General features: G+C 42.6%; 1 protein-coding gene across 1 annotated transcript; it reads left to right on the plus strand.

The window, feature by feature from the left end:
- Positions 1–1875: 1875 nt before the first annotated feature.
- Positions 1876–14385, plus strand: eif4g2b (eukaryotic translation initiation factor 4, gamma 2b; the record flags this gene model as incomplete). The annotated part of the gene is made up of 21 exons (XM_080841794.1): positions 1876–1903; positions 3926–4034; positions 4718–4783; positions 4879–5004; positions 5304–5406; positions 7539–7670; positions 7805–7871; positions 7958–8109; positions 8458–8568; positions 8660–8842; positions 9053–9191; positions 9338–9501; positions 9885–10001; positions 10321–10449; positions 10726–10827; positions 11138–11353; positions 11542–11800; positions 11912–12116; positions 12318–12526; positions 12626–12747; positions 12876–14385. 21 exons carry the CDS (start codon positions 1876–1878, stop codon positions 12939–12941), a joined length of 2805 nt encoding a protein of 934 aa, XP_080697920.1. The 3' UTR covers positions 12942–14385.
- Between the last annotated feature and the right edge of the window lie 8827 nt (positions 14386–23212).

The raw sequence follows: 23212 nt of genomic DNA on the forward strand, positions 1-23212 counted from the left end.
CTAGCATGTTCTGACAACACCAAGGAGGTACGTAGGCTACCCTTTCCGTTTTCAATTTTTGGCTCATTTTACCCTAATGTTAGATTTCTTTTTTAATGTCAAAATATTGGTTGGAGATAAAAAAATACTCTGCCCACAAAAAAACAACACTTTTTTCTTGTTGTTGCTGGGCTCAGGTTTATGCGCCCCCCTCTGAGTGGCGCCCTAGGCGACCTCATATACCGCCTGTAGGAAAGACCACCCCTGTAGCAAACACATACATATAACTGAAAAACGTATACATACACATTTGAAACATTTATACAAGTAAATGTGAAACACTTGCACATGTATCTAAACTTTTTAAATCTGTGTAATCATATGCAAAGTGGCAGAGAAGATTTGGCACATTTTTCATGGACGCAACTGTTGGAGCCAACTAATTATTAAGTATTATAAACTAATTCCTACACAACCCACATACTCAGCTCTGCGGCTCATCCCCCAAATGCATGTTCCTTACAAATGTGGCACCATTTAAAAGGTAAATAAACAGGCTTTCCAATGGTATAAGATGTATTGCCAAGAAGTAAATAATCTACCAAACACACATTTCCTTACTTTTTGTGCTATGTTTAGATACATATAAATGTTTTACTTGAATGCATGTAAGCATTTCATATGTATGTGTACAGAGGTATGTATGTATGCGTATGTGTTTCTCATATGTATGTATAAGTGTTTCAGACAAGTATGTATAATGATTATATGAGCGTGCATACGTTTACGGAGTATGTATGTAGGCTACTGTATGTGTGAGTGTTTCAGTAGTGAGGTTGAGTGTGTTCCAACCCTACACTTTGCACTAACCCCTGTAATACAGGGACCTGAAGTACAGGGCCCTGACATCTACAGTGCACTCCTCATCGCTCAGGGGGTGCTTTATCAAATAGAAGCACCTGGTGGAAGTGACGGACGCAAATCTGCTCGCGATTCCCGGGAAAACTAAATAGCCAGCTATCTTGCATAACTGCCATGCAATTCTAATGGTAATGCTACCTAACTTGGTATGCTAACTGTCGGTAGCCTATACATCGTGAAATCAACCAAAACACTGATGTAACTGGCTTTAATGTTAGTAGTACATTTAATATCAGTACAGTTGCTTAACACTGTCCAATGACTGACATAGCCATCTGTCGTTTATTTAGATGCACTTTTTTTCGGACTAGCCACAGGCACTGGGTGGGGGAATAGCCCGATAGCTTAGCATATCTGCCATGCAATTCTAATGGTAATGCTACCTAGCTTGGTATGCTAACTGTCGGTAGCCTATACATCGTGAAATCAACCAAAATACTGATGTCACTGGCTTTAATTTGATAATGGCATGTTAGTAGTACATTTAATATCAGTACAGTTGTTTAATTACTACATTTACGGTCTGTAGCCTGGTGATCTACAGCCTCTGCCACCTTAGCCACCGCTAACCATCATGTCCGCCATTGTTATCGTTATAAAATGAAAAGCTAGCTTTGGCTCCTCCTGTTCCGTACGCAGCCGTTTTGGGGCGAGTAGTGACCATCAAATAACCCTACATAAATCGACCGAATTCAGGGTATGATACGGGCATTTTCAGTGCCCTGCATTCTGCTGATTTTGTCAGTGTGGCCCCCTAACCCCTGAAAGTCGGGGCTCGAAGGGCTCAAGTGGTCGACATGGAACACACTCGTTGAGATCGTTTTCAATAGTGAATGTGAGAGTTTTACATAAGTATGTGTAAGAGTGTCTCAGTAGTGAGTGTGTGAGAGTGTTTCAATAGTTATGTCCTAAACGGCCCCTCATATTATGAGAAAATATTGTCTCTATTGCAATGAGTCAGCAGCACTGTGCAACATGGCCCAACTTCTGTGGAAATATCCAAGTGAGCGTACTTTCGGGGACTAGAGCGTACTAGAGTGCCCCCCCCCTGCGGCACTCTATGATTTCATATTTTAAAGTTCTGCATAGTGCATATTGCAGAATCCGATGATCTACATTTGGGGGTGTTAATAAACAGCTGGAATTATGGAGTACTTGTGCCTTGGAGCAAGTATTCCAGGGAATCCGTTCTTCCGCCAATAAAGTAGGGAAACAATACCTTCCACCATAAAATGTATTTAGTCAAATGGCGAATTCAGATGCACAGGCCTAGCAACGATAGACGTACACAACGGAAAATTACCACTTGTGTAGCAAATACGCATCCAGTTCGAGAATGACGTCACCTACGGTCATAAGGCTTGGTACATTCTTCCTGGGCAGTGTGGCTTTTACCGTGCGTTTCAGCTGCCTTGCCAGGTTCTTTAGAAAACAATCCACAAATTATCTTACGTTTATATATTGTTTCTATTCTTTCTTCTTTTGTCACGAGAAAAAAAAATCAAAACTGAAGTCGTTTCGGTAACGGTAAGATGGGTTCTAAATAACAGTTTTTTTTAATCAAGCCTCTTCAAAATGGCTGCTGACCGTCGTATTTTTATGATGGCTATCAAGCTAGCTGCTAACACTAGCCGAATCCTTTGGATCAGTATTAGTGGCGATTTAGCCGGTTAGCTAGCCAGCTGCTGCATAAAATGGCGCCCTGATTGCAGAACATAAGCATTTCTTCCCTATACCGGCATTTTATGGCACAGTGAATGCGTGTTGTTATAATCGTACCAACTATTAGCCCCCCTAGAGAACCGACAGATATTTAGACTGCAAACGTAGAATTTCGAAAATAAGTTGTCGGTTTGTGTTTCAATTGGGTAACGTTAGCTTGCTAGACCAGCTAGCTAACTTCGTTTTAGATGGCAAGCTCAATTAGCTACCAAGTTAGGTAATATCCTTTACCTATCAAATCCGTAGAATAGTAAGGTATTTGACTTGTCTGCTAAGCGATCTTGCATGTTGAATTTCTATGTGTTCATCTTATTTGATGCTTGCGACGGATTCACTGAAATCTGTAACATGTGAGCTACCGTTTGCAAGAAACTGAGCTAGCTGGACAATATAAGTTGGCTAGCTATTCCCAGCTATTTGAATTACATAGGCAATATGGAATAACCAACTATCTAGTTTAGTGCAACACACATACAATTAAACTATTTGGCCTGCAAATTGTTTAGCGTATAGTCTAATTTACAAAATAAGTGTATTTTCCTGGTTGGCTAGCTTGCTTTCCTTGAACGTTATTTTCTCAGCTTTAGCCTTGAAAATCGAAGCATCAACAGCAGGCTTTGCTGAACAGCTGAGTAAAATTCTCTAACTTCAGATAGCCTTCGCTAGGCAAGTTAACGCTACCAACCCAATTCATTTTAAAGAAGCATTAACTAATTTACCTTAGGTTAATTAACGTTAACCAGACAAATCAGACTCGTATGCGTGATTTAACCTAACCAAAGTTGCTTGTTGGACCACTGATGATACGATGATATGAATCGCCGAAGGACTAACATGGCTACTAATTTGGCCTACCGTTAGCCTTTCGGTGAAAAAATGTTCAGTAACCAGAATGTGATCCAATAGGCCAAATTGTTAGCTTGCAGTCTAAATTCAACTCGACTACATTATACATCAACTGGTGCGTTAATTGGTTAACCAGTTGATAACTTTCGCAAAGGTTGGTTGTTTTATGAACGTTATAAGTTATGATGATGAATATTTTAACGGGAACGCTAGCTGGCCAACTTAAGCCTTTGTTATCATCTGCTCTTGGCTAACCGTATTAGCCAGGCTTGTGAGTCGGAGCAAGTTTGTTTTAGTGTAGTCATAAATTAGTTTACTTTTCAGAAATCTCTTCGGAAAAAGTACCACTGACTTTTGTAAGATAGCTAAGTAATATCTTGAAGCCTTATTTAAAAAAAATCGTGATGTCTGTCTTTGCTGTGTTAACTTGGGCTAATGTCTTTGTCTTTTCCCTCAGATCGTTTTTCCCCACCCCACCCTTTGAACATTATTCTTTTGAAGATTCTTCGTTGTCAAGCCGCCAAAGTGGAGAGTGTGATTGCAGAAGGGGGTGCTTCTCGTTTCAGGTATGTGCGGGGTGGCTTAGTTTTATCTCCAGTATAGCTGCTGGGGTCAATATGCCCCATGCAATTTTAACAGAGACAATATTTTCTTGCTTATCCTGCCGTGTGTGATTGAGAGTGTTTTCGTCTTGAACGGATTTGTAAGAATTATTTTTGGTGTTGTCTGTGTTTAATAGTCTTGGTGGCGTCATCCCCAAATGTAGGTCATGTCTTTCGATCAATGTCAGCATTCATTTCAGACACAAGTCAACTTGTGCTGTGTGCTCACTATGTTCAGCGTCTGCGCAGGCCATGTTTTCACTGTATCTCCCTAAATGTGGCATCTCTCCCCATTATGCACCTATTTAGTTGCCATATAGACGAACCAATCACCATCGGTGTTGCGCAGCGTCCATCGTCGTGAGCAAGTGGAAAGCTTATTGAATTAACTTGTTAATTCATGCAAACGGGGTAAAAAAAGAGTTAGTTTTCAGAGACATGACTTGCCCGATGTTTTTGTAGAGTATTGGTGCGCTAAGGGATCTAATGTTAATCTTCCAGCACGCCACAGTCTCCCTCTTTTGTGTGTGTGTGTGTGTGTGTGTGTGTGTGTGTGTGTGTGTGTGTGTGTGTGTGTCTGTGTCTGTCAGTCCTGTCCTTTGTGATGACAAAATGGTCGCCATCACCATTTTATCCTTCTCTTGCAGTGCTTCTTCAGGCGGAGGCGGAGGTAGGGGTGCACCTCAGCACTATCCCAAGACTGTCGGCAACAGGTATAGCATGTTGTCCTTGTGCCATCACCTGTGATGTGGTAACATTAGCTGTGCTTGTTTACCCTGAGGCTAATTTCCTGTGTCTATCTTTCTAGCGAGTACCTGGGGAAGTCCCCAGGGCCTAGCGTTCAGAGATGGGTTCCTTCAAGAAGCACTAGACGAGATGTCAACACCTCCAACGAAAAAGAACGACATGATACCATATTCAGGAAAGTAAGAGGGTGAGTGTCTGCCTGATACAAACGATCAAGGGGCGCCCATGGTAATCTATAAAACAATATTTTCAAATCTTATGTTTGTCTTTCTCTCTGTCTGTGTGTCAGTCATTTTTCCACTCTTCCTCTCCTCCCTTTGCCACTTTGAGCATTGTGTTTTGAAGTGTTGCACATGCCCTGTTTGAGAATCAGCTGATGTTTTCCAGCTCTTCAAAATGCCAAGGCTGTGCCAATAAACAGTTGCTTTTTGTTCTCCCAGCAAGCATTGGCTGTGTCCCTGACCTGACTCTGTTTTCTTTTTGCAGCATACTTAATAAGCTGACCCCTGAGAAGTTTGACAAGCTATGCCTTGAGCTCCTTAATGTGGGCGTAGATTCTAAACTCATCCTCAAAGGAGTCATCTTGCTGGTGAGTCTTTGCAGCACAGTCATTGTTCAGGTCTGGCCCACTTGTATACTTCATTGGGCTGGTCGATAAAACCTTGAAACGGGACGGTAATAAAATTGATGTTTTACATAGATGACGTGAAGTTTTTATGCTGGATAGGTTTAACAATCCATCACACAGCAGAAACAGCTAGTCGGTCTGCAGTATTTGTCTTGCACGTCAAAGCACACATCCATTTCCTTCCTCAAAGCATTGTGCTACCAGCGGTGAGGAAGGCTGTCAAAACAAGACAACAAATTTGTGGAACTGACAAGGGCGTGAAAGTGAACTTATATAGAAGTTGTTTGGATATCTTAAAAGTGACGAAGTACAGATTAAGATGGCCTGCAAATCATGTGGTAATGCATGATGCCCCTGATCACAGTGGAGAAGGACCAGTTCACATTGATTACAGTGCTGGCCTCAGCCACTTTTTGCATGGTTAAATGTTTGTTATTTTATTTTTGTTAATAAACGATACTCTAAAGTTGATCTAATGAACCCTCTTTTTTTCATGCTTTGGTCCTTATCAGGAAGATAATCTTCAAAATGGCAACACTACCAAAATAGATGTTGTAATAAATATTGATTTTGATCAATATGGGGAGGGGGGGGATAATTTTTCACCATATTGCCCAGCCCTAATGTTTAATGAGGTGTAAGCGGGGTTCTTGTCATGTAGATGATGACAGTTTTGAGAGATGAGTGTACAAAAGGACTTTTATTTTCATATGCTTAGCGTTTCTCATTCGCACAAATACAAATAAGTCATAGAGAATGTCTTAAAGTGTTGGCTGCGTCGGCTATGTATCAGCTGCTATTTCCTGCCCCGAAATTTACGTTAAAATGAAGGTTTTTTTATTTTTACATGCCAAATTAAAAAATTGTAGTCAAAAATAGATTGTCCCTTTTGAAACAATTCTAATCCAGTATGTTTTGTCAAATTCAACTTAATTGCTCCTCAGTACTCTTCAGTACTTGTCCGTTCAGTGTGTGCTCAAATATGAAGCGGGTGGTCCTACACAGTCCTGTCACTAAATGGAAAATAAAGTGGCTCAGTCTGTAATTTTTTGTCAAGACTTTTATTCTGTTAACACATTACTCACATTTTTTGCACTGAAAGAAGTTATGTAACCTTCTTGTCAACTGAGGGCTCCCTTAGTTGGGACGGGCTTAGTGTTCAAAACTTTTGATGGCAAAGAATCTTCATTATATTGGATCACTGCTACATGGTTAATCATGTATGAATATGATTAGTTGTTGCAATAAATCAGTCACAATTACTAAACTAATTTGAAAATAATACTCCAATTCATCTTTGCTGTACTATAGTTGTGGATCTATTTGGCATGAGGAGTGTTTTTTTCCCAGGAGTGTTACTTATGCCTTTATGCTTGACTTATGATATTGATATGGTAGCAATCCCACAGGAATTGGCTCAACGACTAATTGGGCAAAGAGACGTATCAAATTAGAGGAAATCAAATCCTAGAAGTCCTTTTATTGACCAAATAAGGCAACGGTGGGACACCTTTGAATGATGAAGAAATGTTAATAAAAGCTACACATTAGGCTCAGTAGGTAGCTATTAGGAATCTTCAAACCCAGATGGCATTCAAACATTGTGCTAATAAAATTGAATGGAAACATGATCCTGTTGCTTGCAGACGATTGAAGGTGATGAATTTGATAATTTTTTGCTTTACTTAGGGAGAGGTTTGCCTTAAGGTTTGTTATTCCTAGGGGTAAAAAGAAGGAAAAAAAACAACCTGTATTAATCCCTTGGGCTAGCCTATAATGAGACTGCATTTGACAAAATATACATTTGCCGTTGTTTTGTAGCCCAATTATAGTCAGCTTATTATAGTATGCTAACATATTTAATGCACTTACAAAGGGCATAAGTGTGTCCATCACCTGCTTCAGAACAGGTGATAGTTTTGTAGAATGGTTGTAAAATGGGTACCTAGAATCTGGTACAGAGGAGGGACACACTGACACATGAAAAACACAAGCAATACAAGGTTGAATTGTATTTATGTATGTATGTAGATACCCTTGACTCCCAATTTCCTGCAAATCTTTTTTTTGTTGTCTTTTTTTGATCTATGCAGATCGTAGACAAGGCCCTAGAAGAGCCCAAGTACAGCTCGCTCTATGCTCAGCTATGTCTGCGCTTGGCAGAGGATGCACCAAACTTTGATGGCCCAACACCTGAGATCCAACCCTCCCAAAAGCAGAGCACAGTAAGCACTCCTATGATTCTTTCAGTATTTGGTTAAATGTGTGTTTGTATGTATGTATGTATGTATGTATGTATGTATGTATGTATGTATGTATGTAAAATAAATGTGTTTATATTATTATTTATTACGTTCAGACCTTCAGAAGACTTCTGATATCCAAGCTTCAAGATGAATTTGAAAACCGCACCAAAAATGTTGAAAGTGAGTGAGCAGCCCCTCTTTCTGAAATGCTTTGTGAATTCTGTTGTGGGTCATGTTACTGATTCTGCGGTTTGCTCTCCTGTTAGTCTACGAAAAACAGGACAACCCTCTCACCTCTGAGGAAGAGGAGCAGCGAGCCATTGCCAAGATCAAGATGCTCGGCAACATTAAATTCATCGGAGAGCTTGGCAAACTCGACCTCATCCACGAATCTATCCTTCATAAGTGCATCAAAACAGTAAGTGGATCTCACGCCTAATACTTAGCCTGCAATTTTGATGTTGCCATTCTTATCTCATAATCTGAATTCTCAAGGACCTGAAAAGCCTTTAAAATGCAAAACAATTTATATGCAATGTTTGTCCCAGGACTGGCCTCCTAGGCAGGGATTGAGGCAGACTGGTAATCTTAACAACAGCGTCATAAGAGCGCTGTTTTGTAGAGCACTTCAAACCTTTGCAGTTTAGATACTATTTCATGAGTGTAGAGTCAATATTGTGTGCCACTCTTGGATGACTTGGATCATTGCAGGGTCATGTTGCATCTTTCATGCTTCAATATTCCACCTCTGTGCTCTCTTGCCCAGCTTCTGGAAAAGAAGAAGAGGATCCAGCTCAAGGATATGGGGGAGGATCTGGAGTGCCTCTGTCAGATAATGAGAACGGTGGGGCCGAGACTCGATCATGAGAAAGCAAGGGTAAGTGCTCCCATGCCCACATCACTGACTCACTACCAGAGTCACATACAGTAAAAGACTTCCTGACTGATGCCTGTCTCTCTTCCCCCAGTCTTTAATGGATCAGTACTTTGGCCGTATGCAATCCTTAATGAACAACAAGGACTTGCCAGCAAGGATTCGTTTCCTGCTGCAAGATAGAGTGGAGCTGCGAGAAAACAACTGGGTTCCTCGCAAAGCTTTTATTGACAACGGACCAAAGACGATTAACCAGATTCGTCAAGATGCAGTGAAGGTAAATTTATTTTTTGATTGATTGATTGATTCTTTGCTTTTTATGTTTATTTGATCACTACATATTTAAATATTTTGTTGTAATGACTAGATATTTCAGTGTTTTGCCTTTTCACTATATTGTACTGTGACTGTTTTGAGCTGTCAGCTGTACCTCAGTAACATATTTAAAAACCGGCTATTTGCTTAGGTTCCTTTTTTCCCTTCTCAGGATTTGGGTGTCTTCATTCCGCCCATGACCCAGGGAATGAGAATGGACTTCTTTCTGGACGGCCCCTTTATGCCACCCAGGATGAAACTGGACAGAGAAACTCTCGGAGGATTGGCTGACATGTTCGGACAAATGCCAGGTGGGTGACACCCCCCCGCCCCGTTATTGATTTTATTGTTAACTGTGAGGAAAGGGCCTGATTGATTTGTGATCCTCTACTTTGAGTTCCTTATCAGAGTTTAAGGAATCTATATTTGAGCGTTGACTTTCTGTGCCTGTGTTTAGGCAGTGGCATAGGCACTGGTCCAGGAGTCATTCAGGACCGCTTCTCGCCCACTCTGGGCCGCCATCGCTCCAACCCGCTCTTCAACGGACACACTGGACACATGGCTCCTCCTCCACAGGCTCAGTTTGACTTGGGCGCCAAACCGTTCATGAAATCCAACCAGGTAATGGACCCCCCCCCCCAAAATGTGTATTATGGAGAACAGGCTAAAATTGGGTATTGTGATAAAACCATCAGTTCAGTAATCCAGTTCAGTTAAAAAGCCCATAACAAACTACGTATGGTTGAAAGTGTGAATGCAGTTTGGAAAACATGCAAGAGGATTACCTTGATGGCGAAAGTTTCAAATGGCCAAGCTGTCATATGGCCTAATGTCAATTTATTTTCAGACTTGTAAATGCTCCAGTAATTATGTCAAGCTTATGTCATCTTCACAGCCTTGACTCAAAAAATTCAGTGAATACACTTTATTTCAGATATATATATACCCTTTTTTTCAGATTAAGAGCGCACATTAATATAAGGATATGGTCTTCTTTATGATAGGGACAGAATCAGCATTTCCATAGTCAGAACCAGACCCATCCATCCCAGCAGCAGCAGGCCCAGGCCAAGGACATGGCTCCCAGGTTCATCAAGAAAGGAGCGCTGAATGCAGATGAGGTAAGAGCTCTTGGAGTTCACCGCCCAGCCTCCTCAGGCAATGTGCCCAGTGATTATAAAAAGACGCGTTATTCTGAGGAATCCCCCTGCTGTCTGTTCTCTGGCTTTCTCTCTTCCACTAGTCTCCTCCTCTGCTAAGTCTGTCTGCTCCCTTCTTTTGTCTCTCCATCTGCGACAGCCAGCAGGTCCACTGATTGCGATTATGAGATATGAGGGCATAAGTTCAGACCCAAGGGGATATGACCTTTGACCTACTGTGATGTGTTCTGACGCTGATGTGTCCTCCTTGCCCTCCCCACCCCCTGCCTTCTCCCTCTAGATCAGTCTGAGGCCAGCACACTTATTCCCCGTTAACAAAAACCAAGTGCCAAAGCTGCAGCCGCAGATCCCCACCATGATTCCTCCCAGCGCACAGCCTCCCCGCACCCAGACCCCTCCTCTTGGACAGGTGGGTATTCGAGGCCTTATTTTTCATCAGGGATTCAAGGGGGACTGCAACACATCCCTATCCATCTGTGCCTGCTCTGCTACACACCTCATTCAACTCGTGAATTTCACACTTTGTGTGACTGAGCTACCCAGATTACTAATATTCTCAAGGTGATGGGGACATATTCAGCCTGTCTGCTCTCCTATCAGCTTGACTAATAACCCTTGTCAAATTGTCTCAAGGGGAAACAGCAAGAGCGAGTTGTAATTCCTTTTTAACATGCTTTATTGACAGCCTCAACTTGGTCTGAAAACCAACCCCCCTGTGATCCAGGAGAAACCTCAGAAGACAAACAAGAAACCTGCCCCGGCTAAGGAGGAACTCCTCAAAATGACAGTAAGAAGATTCCTCATCAGATTAGTGTTGGCAGCTCCTCTTTCTTTAGTGGTCAGTAAAGGAGAATGTTCAGCACCAGGTCGATAAAAGACAAAGTTAAACAATTGGGTCGGTGTCATTTGTCTGCTTCCGCCAGACTATAAAACATATTGGCTCTTCTCGTTGTGCATCGACGGCTTTACTTTTGAATTTAAAGAAGTCGTGTGGTAGTATTTTGTCGATAGAAAATGTTCACGTTGATGTGGAAACATTCAAACATTGTGTTGGGATCAAGTCAAATGTAAAGATGACCAAAATTATACATTTTCAGGAGACTGTAGTGACGGAGTTTCTAAACAAGAAGAGCATGGATGATGCGGTGAATGGAGTCCGGGAAATGAAGGCACCTAAGCATTTCCTGCCAGAGATGTTGAGCAAGATCATTGTGTGTTCTCTGGAGCGGTCGGACGAGGACAAGGAGCAGGCCAGCGCCCTGATCAACGCCCTCCGCACCGAGGGGCTGGTCTCGGGCGAGAACTTCATGCAGGTGAGGGGCCTTACATAACTTATATGAGAGAAGTGGGCATATGGGTCTCTCCATTCTTAACACAGGGCTTCAACATTCAGAATTTGTATGGCTCCACAAAGATACGGAAGGACTTTAAAAGACCAGTTTAAGCAGAGTCTTTTGGCCCCTTCTCATTTTGCATTGGCCTTACGGTATGCTCTGTGCAGGCTCTCCCGAACGTGCTGGACCAGTGTCCCAAGATCGAGGTGGATATCCCGCTAGTGAAGTCCTACCTGGCACAGTTTGCAGCGCGGGCCATCATGGCTGAGCTGGTGACGGTGGCGGAGCTAGCCCACCCGCTGGAGAACGGCACCCACTTCCCCTTCTTCTTGCTCTGCCTGCAGCAGGCCTCTAAGCTCAAAGACCGTGAGTGGCTGATTGACCTCTTCCAGCAGAGCAAGGTCAACATGCAGAAGATGCTCCCTGGTAGGTGGTCATGGTTGTTGCTACCATGTACACAACACAGTCCTCATTGCATTGGACAGATTCGATTTTCCACTCCAAGCTTATAGTTTGGCTTTGCCTTCCTCCTTCCAGAGATCGACCAGAACAAGGACCGCATGCTGGAGATCCTGGAGGGGAAGGGTCTGAGCTTCCTGTTCCCCCTGTTGAAGCTGGAGAAGGAGCTGCTGAAGCAGATCAAGGCAGACCCCTCCCCTCAGGCAATCTACAAGTGGATCAAAGACAACATCTCCCCCAAACTCCACACCGACAAGGGCTTCATCAACATCCTCATGACCAGGTAAGTGCCCATTTAAGCAGGTCAGCTTATTCAGGCCAGCATGAGTAGTGATTGTAGTGAATTGCTGGTCACTGGTTTTGACTCAGTTAGCTCTGGGGCCATTGTTATTTCAGTAAAAGTTTTGGCCTTTTAGTGCTTGTTTTCATTTCCAAGAAGTAAGCATGTCACCTGTAGCTCATGACCCATTGCCCTGTCCCTCAGCTTTCTACAATACATCTCTCATGAGATGGGCGAATTGGATACCGAGGACCAGCTGTCAGCCCCCTCCAAAGAACAGCTGGATCAGGAGAAGCAGCTGCTGCTGGCCTTCAAACCAGTCATGCAGAAGTTCCTGCACGACCACACGGACCTTCAGGTCAGCGCCCTGTACGCGCTGCAGGTGCACTGCAATGCCTGCTCCTTCCCCAAAGGTATGCCATGCTTCTAACGCTCCCACACTAAGCACTTCTTAATAAACTGCCTCCTGAGCCGCCACTCAAACTCCTCCTCCTCCTCGTCTTCTGTTTCAGGCATGCTGCTGCGCTACTATGTCAACTTTTACGATATGGAGATCATCGAAGAAGAAGCCTTCCTAGCATGGAAAGAAGATATCACCCAAGAATTCCCTGGAAAAGGAAAAGCATTGTTCCAGGTGTGTGTACACTTTGGACAAGTCCGACGATGAAAAGCAGTTCTCTTGAACACCAGGTTCAGCTGTGTAGTAGTCCTGGTACAGCTTCAGACAAAGTGACATTTCTTTGTTAATCATGTGTTTCCCAGGTAAACCAGTGGCTGACCTGGCTGGAAACGGCTGAGGAAGAAGAGTCTGAAGAGGAAGGCGACTGAGAAACCAGCCAAAGCCTCTTAGTGTAGAAACGTCTGGATGAATACTGCAATACTGCCCCCTTCTCTCCCTCCCAACTCCATAATCCAGAACACACAACCACTTGACATGCTCCCTGCTGCTCAACTCGTACTGTACACTATAAAGCATTATGAAGACGTAAGAGTTATACCAGTGAGGCCACTTGTTTTGCTTCTAGCATCAATATGCTGCATGACAAGACATCTTTAAGGTTTGTGTGTGTGAATGTGTGTGTTTGTGTGTGAGTCAGATGTATGGGAATAGGTAGACTGCACCACAGAACTCAACAGATGACTGTGTTCCTCAGGGTTTGCTGGAGTTGTTGAACATATGTCATTCTGTAGTAAGTGTGTCCCCTGTTAATGCCTCAGTCACCTTCTTGAAAACCACCAGAGGTTGTTTGAAACAGGGAAAGGAAGAGCAGTCTGTCGGCTTACAAATATTTAGACCATCGTTTGAATAATTTTGTCCTTGTCCTGTTACCTATTTTTCTCCTGGTTGCCCATAGAGAATTGCGATGAGGAACACAGACTAATTGTTGAGTGTGTGGATCCATCTTCCCTGTCAGTAGTACATCTGTATAGAGCCTTCTCCACAGCATTCTGCTGGAGTGATTTGTAAAATCTACACAGCCTGTCAGTTACAGAAGAATCTCTTTAAGGTAATCAAGTTTATTGCAGTTGCATTTTTTTTTTTTTTTTTTTTTAGAAGCTGTCTGTTTCTACCTCTTCAGTTCCTGGGCTTTTTATTTTTTTTCCTGCCCCATATGCACTTAAGAGGTGTGCTCCTGTGTACATGTGTCATCTGCCATGCCCTGGTCGGTGCACCAGACATCGAGGAGGACACGGTCTGTGGACAAACAGAGGCTACAGCCTACAGAGGCTACAGGGCAGTGGGTCTCAGGTGCTTTTTGGGGATGTCCTTGATTGTGTTAGAAGTGAAATGCTGGTCTGTTTCCTTGGCACACCCACGCACTTCTGCTCAGTATTGTGTAAGGTATCGAATTCTGCTATTTGTTACTTTTTTGTCTTTTTTTTTGTTAATAATAATGGCAGTAAGGTCAATCTGATCTATCCTCCAAAGCCTTGGGCTGCCTCTCACAATGGGAAAGACTAAACCTTTTTAACCTGCCTTTTTATTTTAATTTGGTGAGTAAATGTTGAGATAATGAATTGGTTTTGGATCTCTACCTCCACGCACATCTGGAGAGGTTACTTTTTTTTTAAGGCTTTTACCCTTGTCAAGAAAAAAATGGATTTGACAAGTGATTGAAAACGGTGAGAGGAATGGTCCTCTGATGAGAGCACACCTTTGCTTCTGTAAAACTCTAAATGGCTTAGATCATGTAACTGTAAGGTTTTAAATGCTCTATTGCGCACCACTGTTGCTTAACTCATTAAAGATAAACACTTGATCACCAAAAAAGTGTTTTGTGTGAGTAGTAAGAAGTCATTTCTAGAAACATTAAGGTTTTATAGTTTTGCATGGAAGTAGTTGTAGGTGGTGTCTTAAACAAATTTTGTTCAGAGCCTTCTATATTCAACCAACATCTACGTTCAAATCCTCATGAACTCATTCCTCATCTGTGGGGATCCAGAAGTACTCCACCACTTTCCTGCTCCTCCGGGCTGCACCAGCATCTGGAGGTTCTGCTCCCAATGGCGAGAGATCACTGAAGTAGGAAGGACCGGAGTCCCTTCCTGCCCGAGGCGCAGACACTCTGAACATGCTCCTGAGGGGCAATAATCACTCATCACAATATTCCTCACTTTCAATAATATCCTGAACATAATACCACTTCTGCTCAACCCAAATATTGTATAAATAGCTTTTGTATAGGTACATAGTGTCAGCCCTGATTTGATTCAGAAGTTTTTTTTATGTATGAGAAATTAATTATTATGTGGATGAATGACAGGTGATCGCACCTTGATGATGAGCTTGTCTCAGTGTCATCATTGGCTGGTTCTGGTGTGGAGATGTACACAGGATCTCCTTCCTGTAGACAACATGGAAATGCTCAGTATGTATGTAAGTGATTTAACCTCCGCATGACCAATCATCAGCCTGCATACCTGGAAGTTGCAAAGAATACATTTGCTTATCTGAAACGTGTTTGAACGACACATTACCGTGAAGTTCCTTGGAGCCCCATCTGAGTTCTTCAGGATTTTAACCCTCTGGTCACTTTCAGTCATGCACAAGAAGTAGTTCTTGATGTTTGCCTGACACTGACAACAGAAAAAAAGGATACTTTTATATTATGCGTGCCAATTCAAAGTCATTGTCACTCTGAGTGTCATGTTTTCTCATCCCACCATCTCAGTGACACTCCCCCAAACCTCCACTCCACATCTTTCCTCTTGCTCATGCTGACTCACTGCTTTGTTCCTCCGCTGGGCCCTGAGGTCCTCCTGAGCCCTGAGGATGTTCTCAGCAGCCTGGTGCTTCTCCCTCCAGCCCAGGCACTCACTGGTGCGGTCCTCCCGCTCCTTCTCCGCCACCCTCCGCCCCTGCTCGGCCTCCTGCTGGGCTTTGCTGGACCTCTCGCTCTGCTCCTCTGAGGCAAGAGCTCTGCGTCTGGAGCTCACCTCCCTGCAGATAGTAGCACACTATATAGGTACCGAGGCAGATGGGAGCAGAGGATGCACAGACAGTACTAGCTACCATTCAGTAGCCTGAGCATGAGAGAGGACAAAAAAGGTGTACACAGAGGTCTTAGTTGTAATGTAGATAATACACAGGGGCTATGAGATTTTCCATTGTTATACCAAAAGATTTCCATTGTAACACCTTAGTTGAATGGTTATTTGTGTTCAATGGTAGAAAATTCACCCATATTTTGTGTCCCATGTGTGATATCTTTTTTCCACAAGCTTTGTGCGTGGAATTTGTTCAGGGCTGTGTGAAACTAGGTCAAATATTTTTGAATATGTAACATAGAAATCTAATCTCATTTAAACAACCACTTGGAACAAGTCTGCACCAAATTGTAATTCTTAAAAGACATGACCTTAAGAAACCTTAAACTTTTTACAACATTGAGGAGGCTCAGGATCCTGTCAAGGTGATGTTGGACCACTACGAGCCAGAAGGGGGCAGCAGATATCTATCTCAAACCAAACTAGTATGTGCTGACAAACCTCAGAGAACCATTTACCTGACCTTGCATTACACTGGTGTTACATTATGTTAAATAACATTTGTATGTGAGGGTTATCATGTTAAAAAGAACATTCACACACACAGACATTTTACAGACTTCCCTCAGACTCATCTATACACTACACTACACACACATAAACACACACACACACACACACTTTTGATTGGGTTATCTAGCTAGGACTCACTTCTCTTTGATCTTCACATTCTCCTCTGTCAGTCCCTTCAGCCGGTGCCGCAGGTTGTTCCTCTCCTCTTCAAGTCCTCGGTTCTCCTCAAGCAGAACCTGCTTCTCAGAGGATATTCTGTCCAGCTTCAGCTTTGTCTCAAAGTAGTTCGTCTCTGCTTTGGCTAACAAGAGCTGAACATCTGTGTGCTTTGAAGGATGAAGTACCACTTATGATTAAATAAATCATTACATGATTAGATTAGTTGACTTGTCTCTACACTGCAACATAATATCAATAATGGCATTTGTATTATGCGTGTATGGTCTGTATGTTTGTGTGTTTGCATGTTTTTAAGTATGTATTACTATGTTTGACATGCCTCTTTCTTGAGCTGCTGCAGCTCATCATTCAGTTTGGCCCTGTTGTCCAGTGCCAAGTCCATCTCCTGACGACTGTCAATTGCTCGTGCCTCAGCCAGCATTCGGCTCTTCTCTGCTTCTCCACGCTTCAGATCTGCGTCCTCTGCTGCCCGTGAGCACAGTGTCGCCCTCTGCTGGCCAAGGTGATGCTTCTGTTTCAGCTAAAGGGAAATCAGCAGCAGATCAATGGAATTAAATGTTGTACTGCTCCCAAGGTCGTGCGATCCCTCAGCCACTCCACCCTCATCTTTCAGTTTGCCGCGGCCACCAATTCCCTATGTTTTATGTTCTATGTTCTATGTTCTATGTATATGTTCCCCGCCATGTCTGTTATCTTTCTGGGAATTTGGCCAAGTAGCAAGTTTTTACATTGCGGGAATGTACTGCTAAGATTATGGACTGTGCACATCTGAACATCTCATGGACAATGATTACTAGTCTGGCACCTAAGCCTTAGTCTGTGTGTGTGTGTGTGTGTGTGTGTGTGTGTGTGTGTGTGTGTGTGTGTGTGTGTGTGTGTGTGTGTGTGTGTGTGTGTGTGTGTGTGTGTGTGTGTGCGTGTGCGCGTGTGTGCGTGTGTGCGCGTGCGCGTGGGTGTAGTGTGTGTGTGTCTGGCGTCCCAGCAGGACCCTTACTTCTTTCACTTGAGCCTGCAGCTCCTGGTTAAGGTTCCGTAGGTTCCTCATGGTGAGCTCGTTCTCAGTCCTCATCATGATCCTCTCCATGTAAATTTCGTTAGACAGGTACTTATTCTCGTTCTTTAGGTCCTCACATTCCTGTACAGGAGTCAGAGATGCATTATGTGTCAGAACATGACATAAGCCTGCCTGCGCAACGGTAAGTGTTGTTTCGCAGGTCTCATGTTCCTTACAACTGAAACATCATACCACCATTTCCTGCACGTTATAAAAGTTCAGGGCGAAGCAATGAAAAGCAATGCCAATGAGACGTTGATAACCAGCTTGAGTATGATCCGTGCATCGTATACACACATAAGCCTTCACTATACATATACTATACATAACCAAGTCGCATTATGTATGAAATGCGCCGTACAAATAAAGTTTGATTTGATTTGATTTGATTTGATTCTCTAAGCAAGAAAAGTACAAATTATAACTGAGCGTGGTCCATGCCATTTTGCACTTACCTTTCTCTTTCTCACCAATTCCCCCTGGAGGTGGTTGAGCTGAAGGAAAGTGCCCCCTGCGCTGACCGGCCTAACCACTCGAACAGGCCTGCGACTGGTGAGGGAGGGCTTGGAGATGTCCTTGATCTCCTCCATCCTGTCCTTCCCAAAGCGGCCGCTACCGTTCATGTTGCTGCTGCTCAGGGAGTAAGACTTGTACAGCCCCCCATCCAGGACTGGGGTTTTCCCCAGAGAGAGAGCCTGCATGTCCCCATGGGAGGTGGCCCTCAGGGACATGCTTAGGGGCTTGTTGGCTGGCTGGCTGGCTGGCTGGCTGGCTCTGCTGGTTTTCACCCTGGTAAGGCTCCTCTGAAGGTGTGCCAAAGTTCCAGTCCCAATCTCCAGGCACACTGAGCGGGTCAAACTATCTCCCTGGCGCTGCGTGTGAATAATTCATTTGATAACGTGATCCAGTTTCACAAAGTGGAGAAACCCTACGCCGGAAGATGCGTGGCCAGTCCCTCACCAATCCCGCAGCCACCATAACTAATTACACCGAACAGTCACCTCTTCTCACCACTCTTGCCATATCTTTGGGGTAAGTTACAGTCTTTATGTGAGTGAATAAGGCTTTCAGTTAAGCTCATCTAGGAATGATCCTTTAACTGCATGGTGAGAAAAGTATAGGTATCTCTGGCCCAAGGGCAATCGTGCTTTTTTCTAAATCAAGTCACCAGAACAGTGATGGAGTTTGCGGGCAGTCCAATTAGCCCCAGTCAGTGGCCCACAACCGGAGAAGCACCAGATCCTTTTCTTCCTCACCGCAGCCAGAGAAACTCAAGCCATGCAGTCAGAGATGCATTATTCAAACTCAGCAGCGCAAGTAGGACACGTTCCACCTGCTCAACTCAGGGACTCAGTGTCACCTGCCATGCAGCTACACTGACTTGTCCCTTTCCCACAACAGTAACATGTCCTGTGAGATTTGAGGGTAAACACCAATACTTCAAGAGATTGTCCCATAACACTTGCAATTTCAAAAACCTTTGCTACACCCTCTCAAAAAGACACCAGTTGCGGCAGTGTTGGGAATTAACATCTCTTGACATCCTCCACCAGCGCTCATACACCGAAGGTGAACGCCAAGTCCCATTCCGCTCTCTTCCCTCTGACATCCAGGAAGGCATTGCATCAAAGAGTGAGGTTAGGGACATATCACAAGAAGAGAAAATTGGAATTGTTAGCTCTCTACTCACCAGTAACATCAAATATAAAGTAGGTGACACCTTCATAATTGATGTGGTAGAGGAGGACATTCCAATTTTTATGCAAGTGCAAAAAATCGTTCAGTTCAGGGCTCTCTGGCTTATGTTTGGGAAACTTCTGACACCCAAGACATTTAATTCACACTACCATGCCTTTTCTTAGGAGAACCAAAAGAAATGGGTTGTTGTTCACCCAGGGGAGGAAAAAGACTATCATCCATTGGACATCTATGTTCATGATGAGCATATGTTCCTTACCCTTCATCATAGTGTCCAAAGGTAAAGCCCAGCTGTATTTCTACCATTGGTTTAAAGGGGAAAAAATACAGTTGTGAAATGTGTTACTAAGGTCCTGTTTAAATGCAATTTAATGTACAGAAAATGTATTGTTGTTCTTACATTAACAGAACAACAAATTGATGGGGAAACTCTCCTGGGACTGACTGAGAGGATGGTCGAAAGACTATTTCCTCTTATGAAACATCAGGTTGTCTTTTTGAGAGAGTTGGAGAGGTTGCGAAACCAATCATCGTTGGCTCAGTAAGTATATTATGTTATTTGTCCTGTTAAAAAAGAGAATTTCTTGTGCGAAAGTCTTGTAGGACCAAATGTTATTTTATCTGTCTATAGACAAGCAGGGCCTTGTGATGCATCACATCCACAGCCAACTACCCAGTAAGTGCACAGCATTTCAGTGTAATTTCACTTAAGTTTTAAATGCCATAACTCCTCTGAGAAAGGGTATCAAGGGTATTCTGAACTATGAGAAAGGTCTAATGGTATTGGAACTGTGCTGTCTGTGTTCTTATTTGATTTCTTTACATAGTCAATGCATCCAGGAGTCATGGCCAGCATCATACACACTGCCTGTTCTGCCTCCAGAGCTACAGGAAGCTCTAAAAAGAAAGGACCCACATTTTAAGAAAAAGGACAAGTCACATTTGAGAGCCTTGCTTCTCCAGGTGTTGTTTGACAACATCACAAAGTACACATGGTATTGTTACACCCTTGATTTTTATTCTAGTTTATGGTCAGGAACATACATTACATTGATATTATTGCGTTGGTTGCTTTAAAGGTTGTGTCAGCGATTCAGAGCTTTTTATAAACACTTTTTAGAATGTTCAGCTTATATCTCCTCATGATCTGCTAGCTCTCCATTACCTACGTACATGTCCTGTACAAAACATTAAAAAAGCAATATCCTGCAGCGTCGCTGATACAACCTTAAAGTAAGTGAATTACAGTGTAAAGGCTGAAAAGAAAACCTTTGAGTAGGAAAGTTCTAATTACAATGAATGATCTTTCAGGTACCCAAACCATAAAAAATATTCAGATGTTGTGGGAACTCTAATCACCCGATTTACCTTTCTTGGAGACCACAGCTCCTCTGGATATGTATGTTCTTTCCCATCTGTTATGCAAAACATTTATCCTTTTAATTAATGATTACTGACATTAATGATTTTTTTGTGAGGCTCATCATTTATGTCCCACAGGTGACCCTACTGGAGTGCTTAAAAAACAAATTTAAAAAGGAAAGGTCACCGTTGGTCAATTTGACTGTAGTCCAAGAGATGAAAAGGAAATTCGGTGCCAGAAAAACTGTGGACCATGTGCCTCTGGAGGAACCACCTGGACATCAGGTGCCATTTGTTATAATCTTGTTTGTCTTTAGCCCAACTATGTGCCTATGTTTGTATCTGCTTGCTAGTCACAGTTGTCATTGTTTGCCGGTGTTAATTCTTAATTTGACTAATTTCTTATGGCAAATTTCAGAGAGCAAAGAGGTGCAGAATGCAAAACACAGCTGAGATGCTTTCTGGGAGTTATGCCACACAAGAGGTTTGCAGTATTTTTTTTGGATGAGATACTGAATTATACAGCAGTAAGGTCTGGTCAAGTTATGTTTAGTTATTTCTGGACGAGAGACTTTCTGGTTTGAGAAATGTATATTGTCATTAACTTGTTGTTGTTGTACTTTATGTCCTTTGGGGGACATTTTTTTCTTTCAGGTTATGCTGGAACTTGAGCTAGTTGGGGAGGATGACCACAGCTACCAGCTGCACATTAATGCCATGAAGAATGAGCTGTGCCGGCGTCAGCCAGACATCCCCATAATTATGGATAGAATGCGGCGTACGCTGCTCAAGAGGCAGGAGTATATGGGGAATCCGACTGAGGAGGTGATGGAGATGTTCCCTTTTCTCCAGGTGCCAGAGCTTGTGAGTAGCTAATACGATTATTACTATAATGTGATTCAGTGCTGCCTAGGATTAAGTGTTTTAATTTAAAATCATTCATTGGTAACCTCAACTCTCTCTCTTTGTATTTTATTAAAACATTTTGTAGATGCATCATGAAATGAGGTTGCGTTTTGATCAGGACATGGAGGTCAACCTGCAAAATGCCCTCACTGTGATGACATCCAACATCATCAGGGAAGCTCAGAGAGGGAGTCAGAGGGAGCTGCTGTCAAGCCTGCTCAGGGGTGAAGCTAACATTGATGGTATGTCACCAGCTGACAACTCTTGTTCTCCCTTGCACCCTTCAATTATCTCCATAAATCTATGTTACTATTTCTAAATGGTTTGTTTCTGTTGAAATTTCAGACTTTCAAAAGAATGCGGCAATCCTCATCCTGCCTGCACTTTTCAAGGAGAACTCAGATTTTCTCTACTGTTTAAACAAGGTATGTGTTGTTTTAACTTTGCAAATTGACATTTCTTTGTTTTGTAAATGTACATTCTAAACTCTTACACACTTCTCATTTTCATAGGAACCACCCAGCTCATTTCCAGTCATCATCCTCCATGATGCAGAGACTCCCCTCCCTGCCAGGAGATCATCCATCATGATGGATGGCGTCACCATCTTAAGCGGCGAGATGGATGTGGCACATGCACTTCAATGTCTACTGGAGGTGTACTTTGTCTTTGCCGTGGAGTACCCCCGGCAGATAAAGCATACCCTCAGCTTTTCAGAGCATTATCTTTTTAAAATGCAAAATTAAAAAAAAGTGTCCATCCCGGTTCTGAAGTTTTACAATCAGATAAGTTAATCACAGTTAATGTTGAATTTTTAAATAAAAAAATTCAGTCCATTTTTGAGTCCACCTCTCCTCTCTTTCTTTGATAGTAACAACAGCATGTAAACAAAGGTTTGCTATCAAGTAAACAGCTCTTTACCAAATGGTTATACAATAATTATTTATAATCACTATTGCAGTATTATTCACTATTATTAACTATTATTATTAATGATTAAGTGTTAAAATATGATAAAGAAAATATCGATAAAAGGTTTTTGGAGAATGAATAAACCTTTTTAAAAGGTGCTTTTTAGAACCCTTTAAAAAGAAATAAAAGCACCCCCAAAGGTTCTTTTAATTGAACCCTCTGAAATGGTTCTATATTTAACCTTTTAAGGGTGCCATATATTGAACCCTCTGAAATGGTTCTATATAGAACCTTTTAAGGGTGCCATATATTGAACCCTCTGAAATGGTTCTATATAGAACCTTTTGAGGGTTCCAAATACGTACCAAGCTATAGAACCCTTTAAGGTTCTATATAGAACCTTTTGTTTTTAGAGTGTGGTACAACAGGTTTCAGGTTTCTGAACTGTATGGCATGGTCCAAGCACCCTGGGGTAGGCTTGAGTGGGAATATGACTGTGGATGGATACTTTATGTGTTTATGACCTCTTCCTATCTGCCACAATGCATGGAACAAGAACAACAGGAAGACTATACATGGGTCCAAACAGGGGAAAACAACGTCAATGGGAGAACACATTAGGATGGAATGAAGAGGACCATTTCCTATTGAGGATCAAACTTCAAAGTGAGGTGTATGCTGAAGGAGACGATTACAATTAATCTCAAGGTTGGAATATTTGAGGTCCTTAAGGACACAATTACATCCAAAACACATTTACAGCTGGCAGACCTGGGTAGAATATTAGCCTGTGCACAAAACTATTTACAATGCACCTTAAAACAGCAGGATAACAATACAAAAGGGACATAAATGTGATGACGTTTTTGACATTGTTTTGGCTTATAGCACATTCCATGTGAATGTTGATTACATGTTCATGGAG

Source organism: Sprattus sprattus (genome assembly GCF_963457725.1).
Source record: "Sprattus sprattus genome assembly, chromosome: 7".
Classification (NCBI taxonomy): Eukaryota; Metazoa; Chordata; class Actinopteri; order Clupeiformes; family Clupeidae; genus Sprattus; species Sprattus sprattus.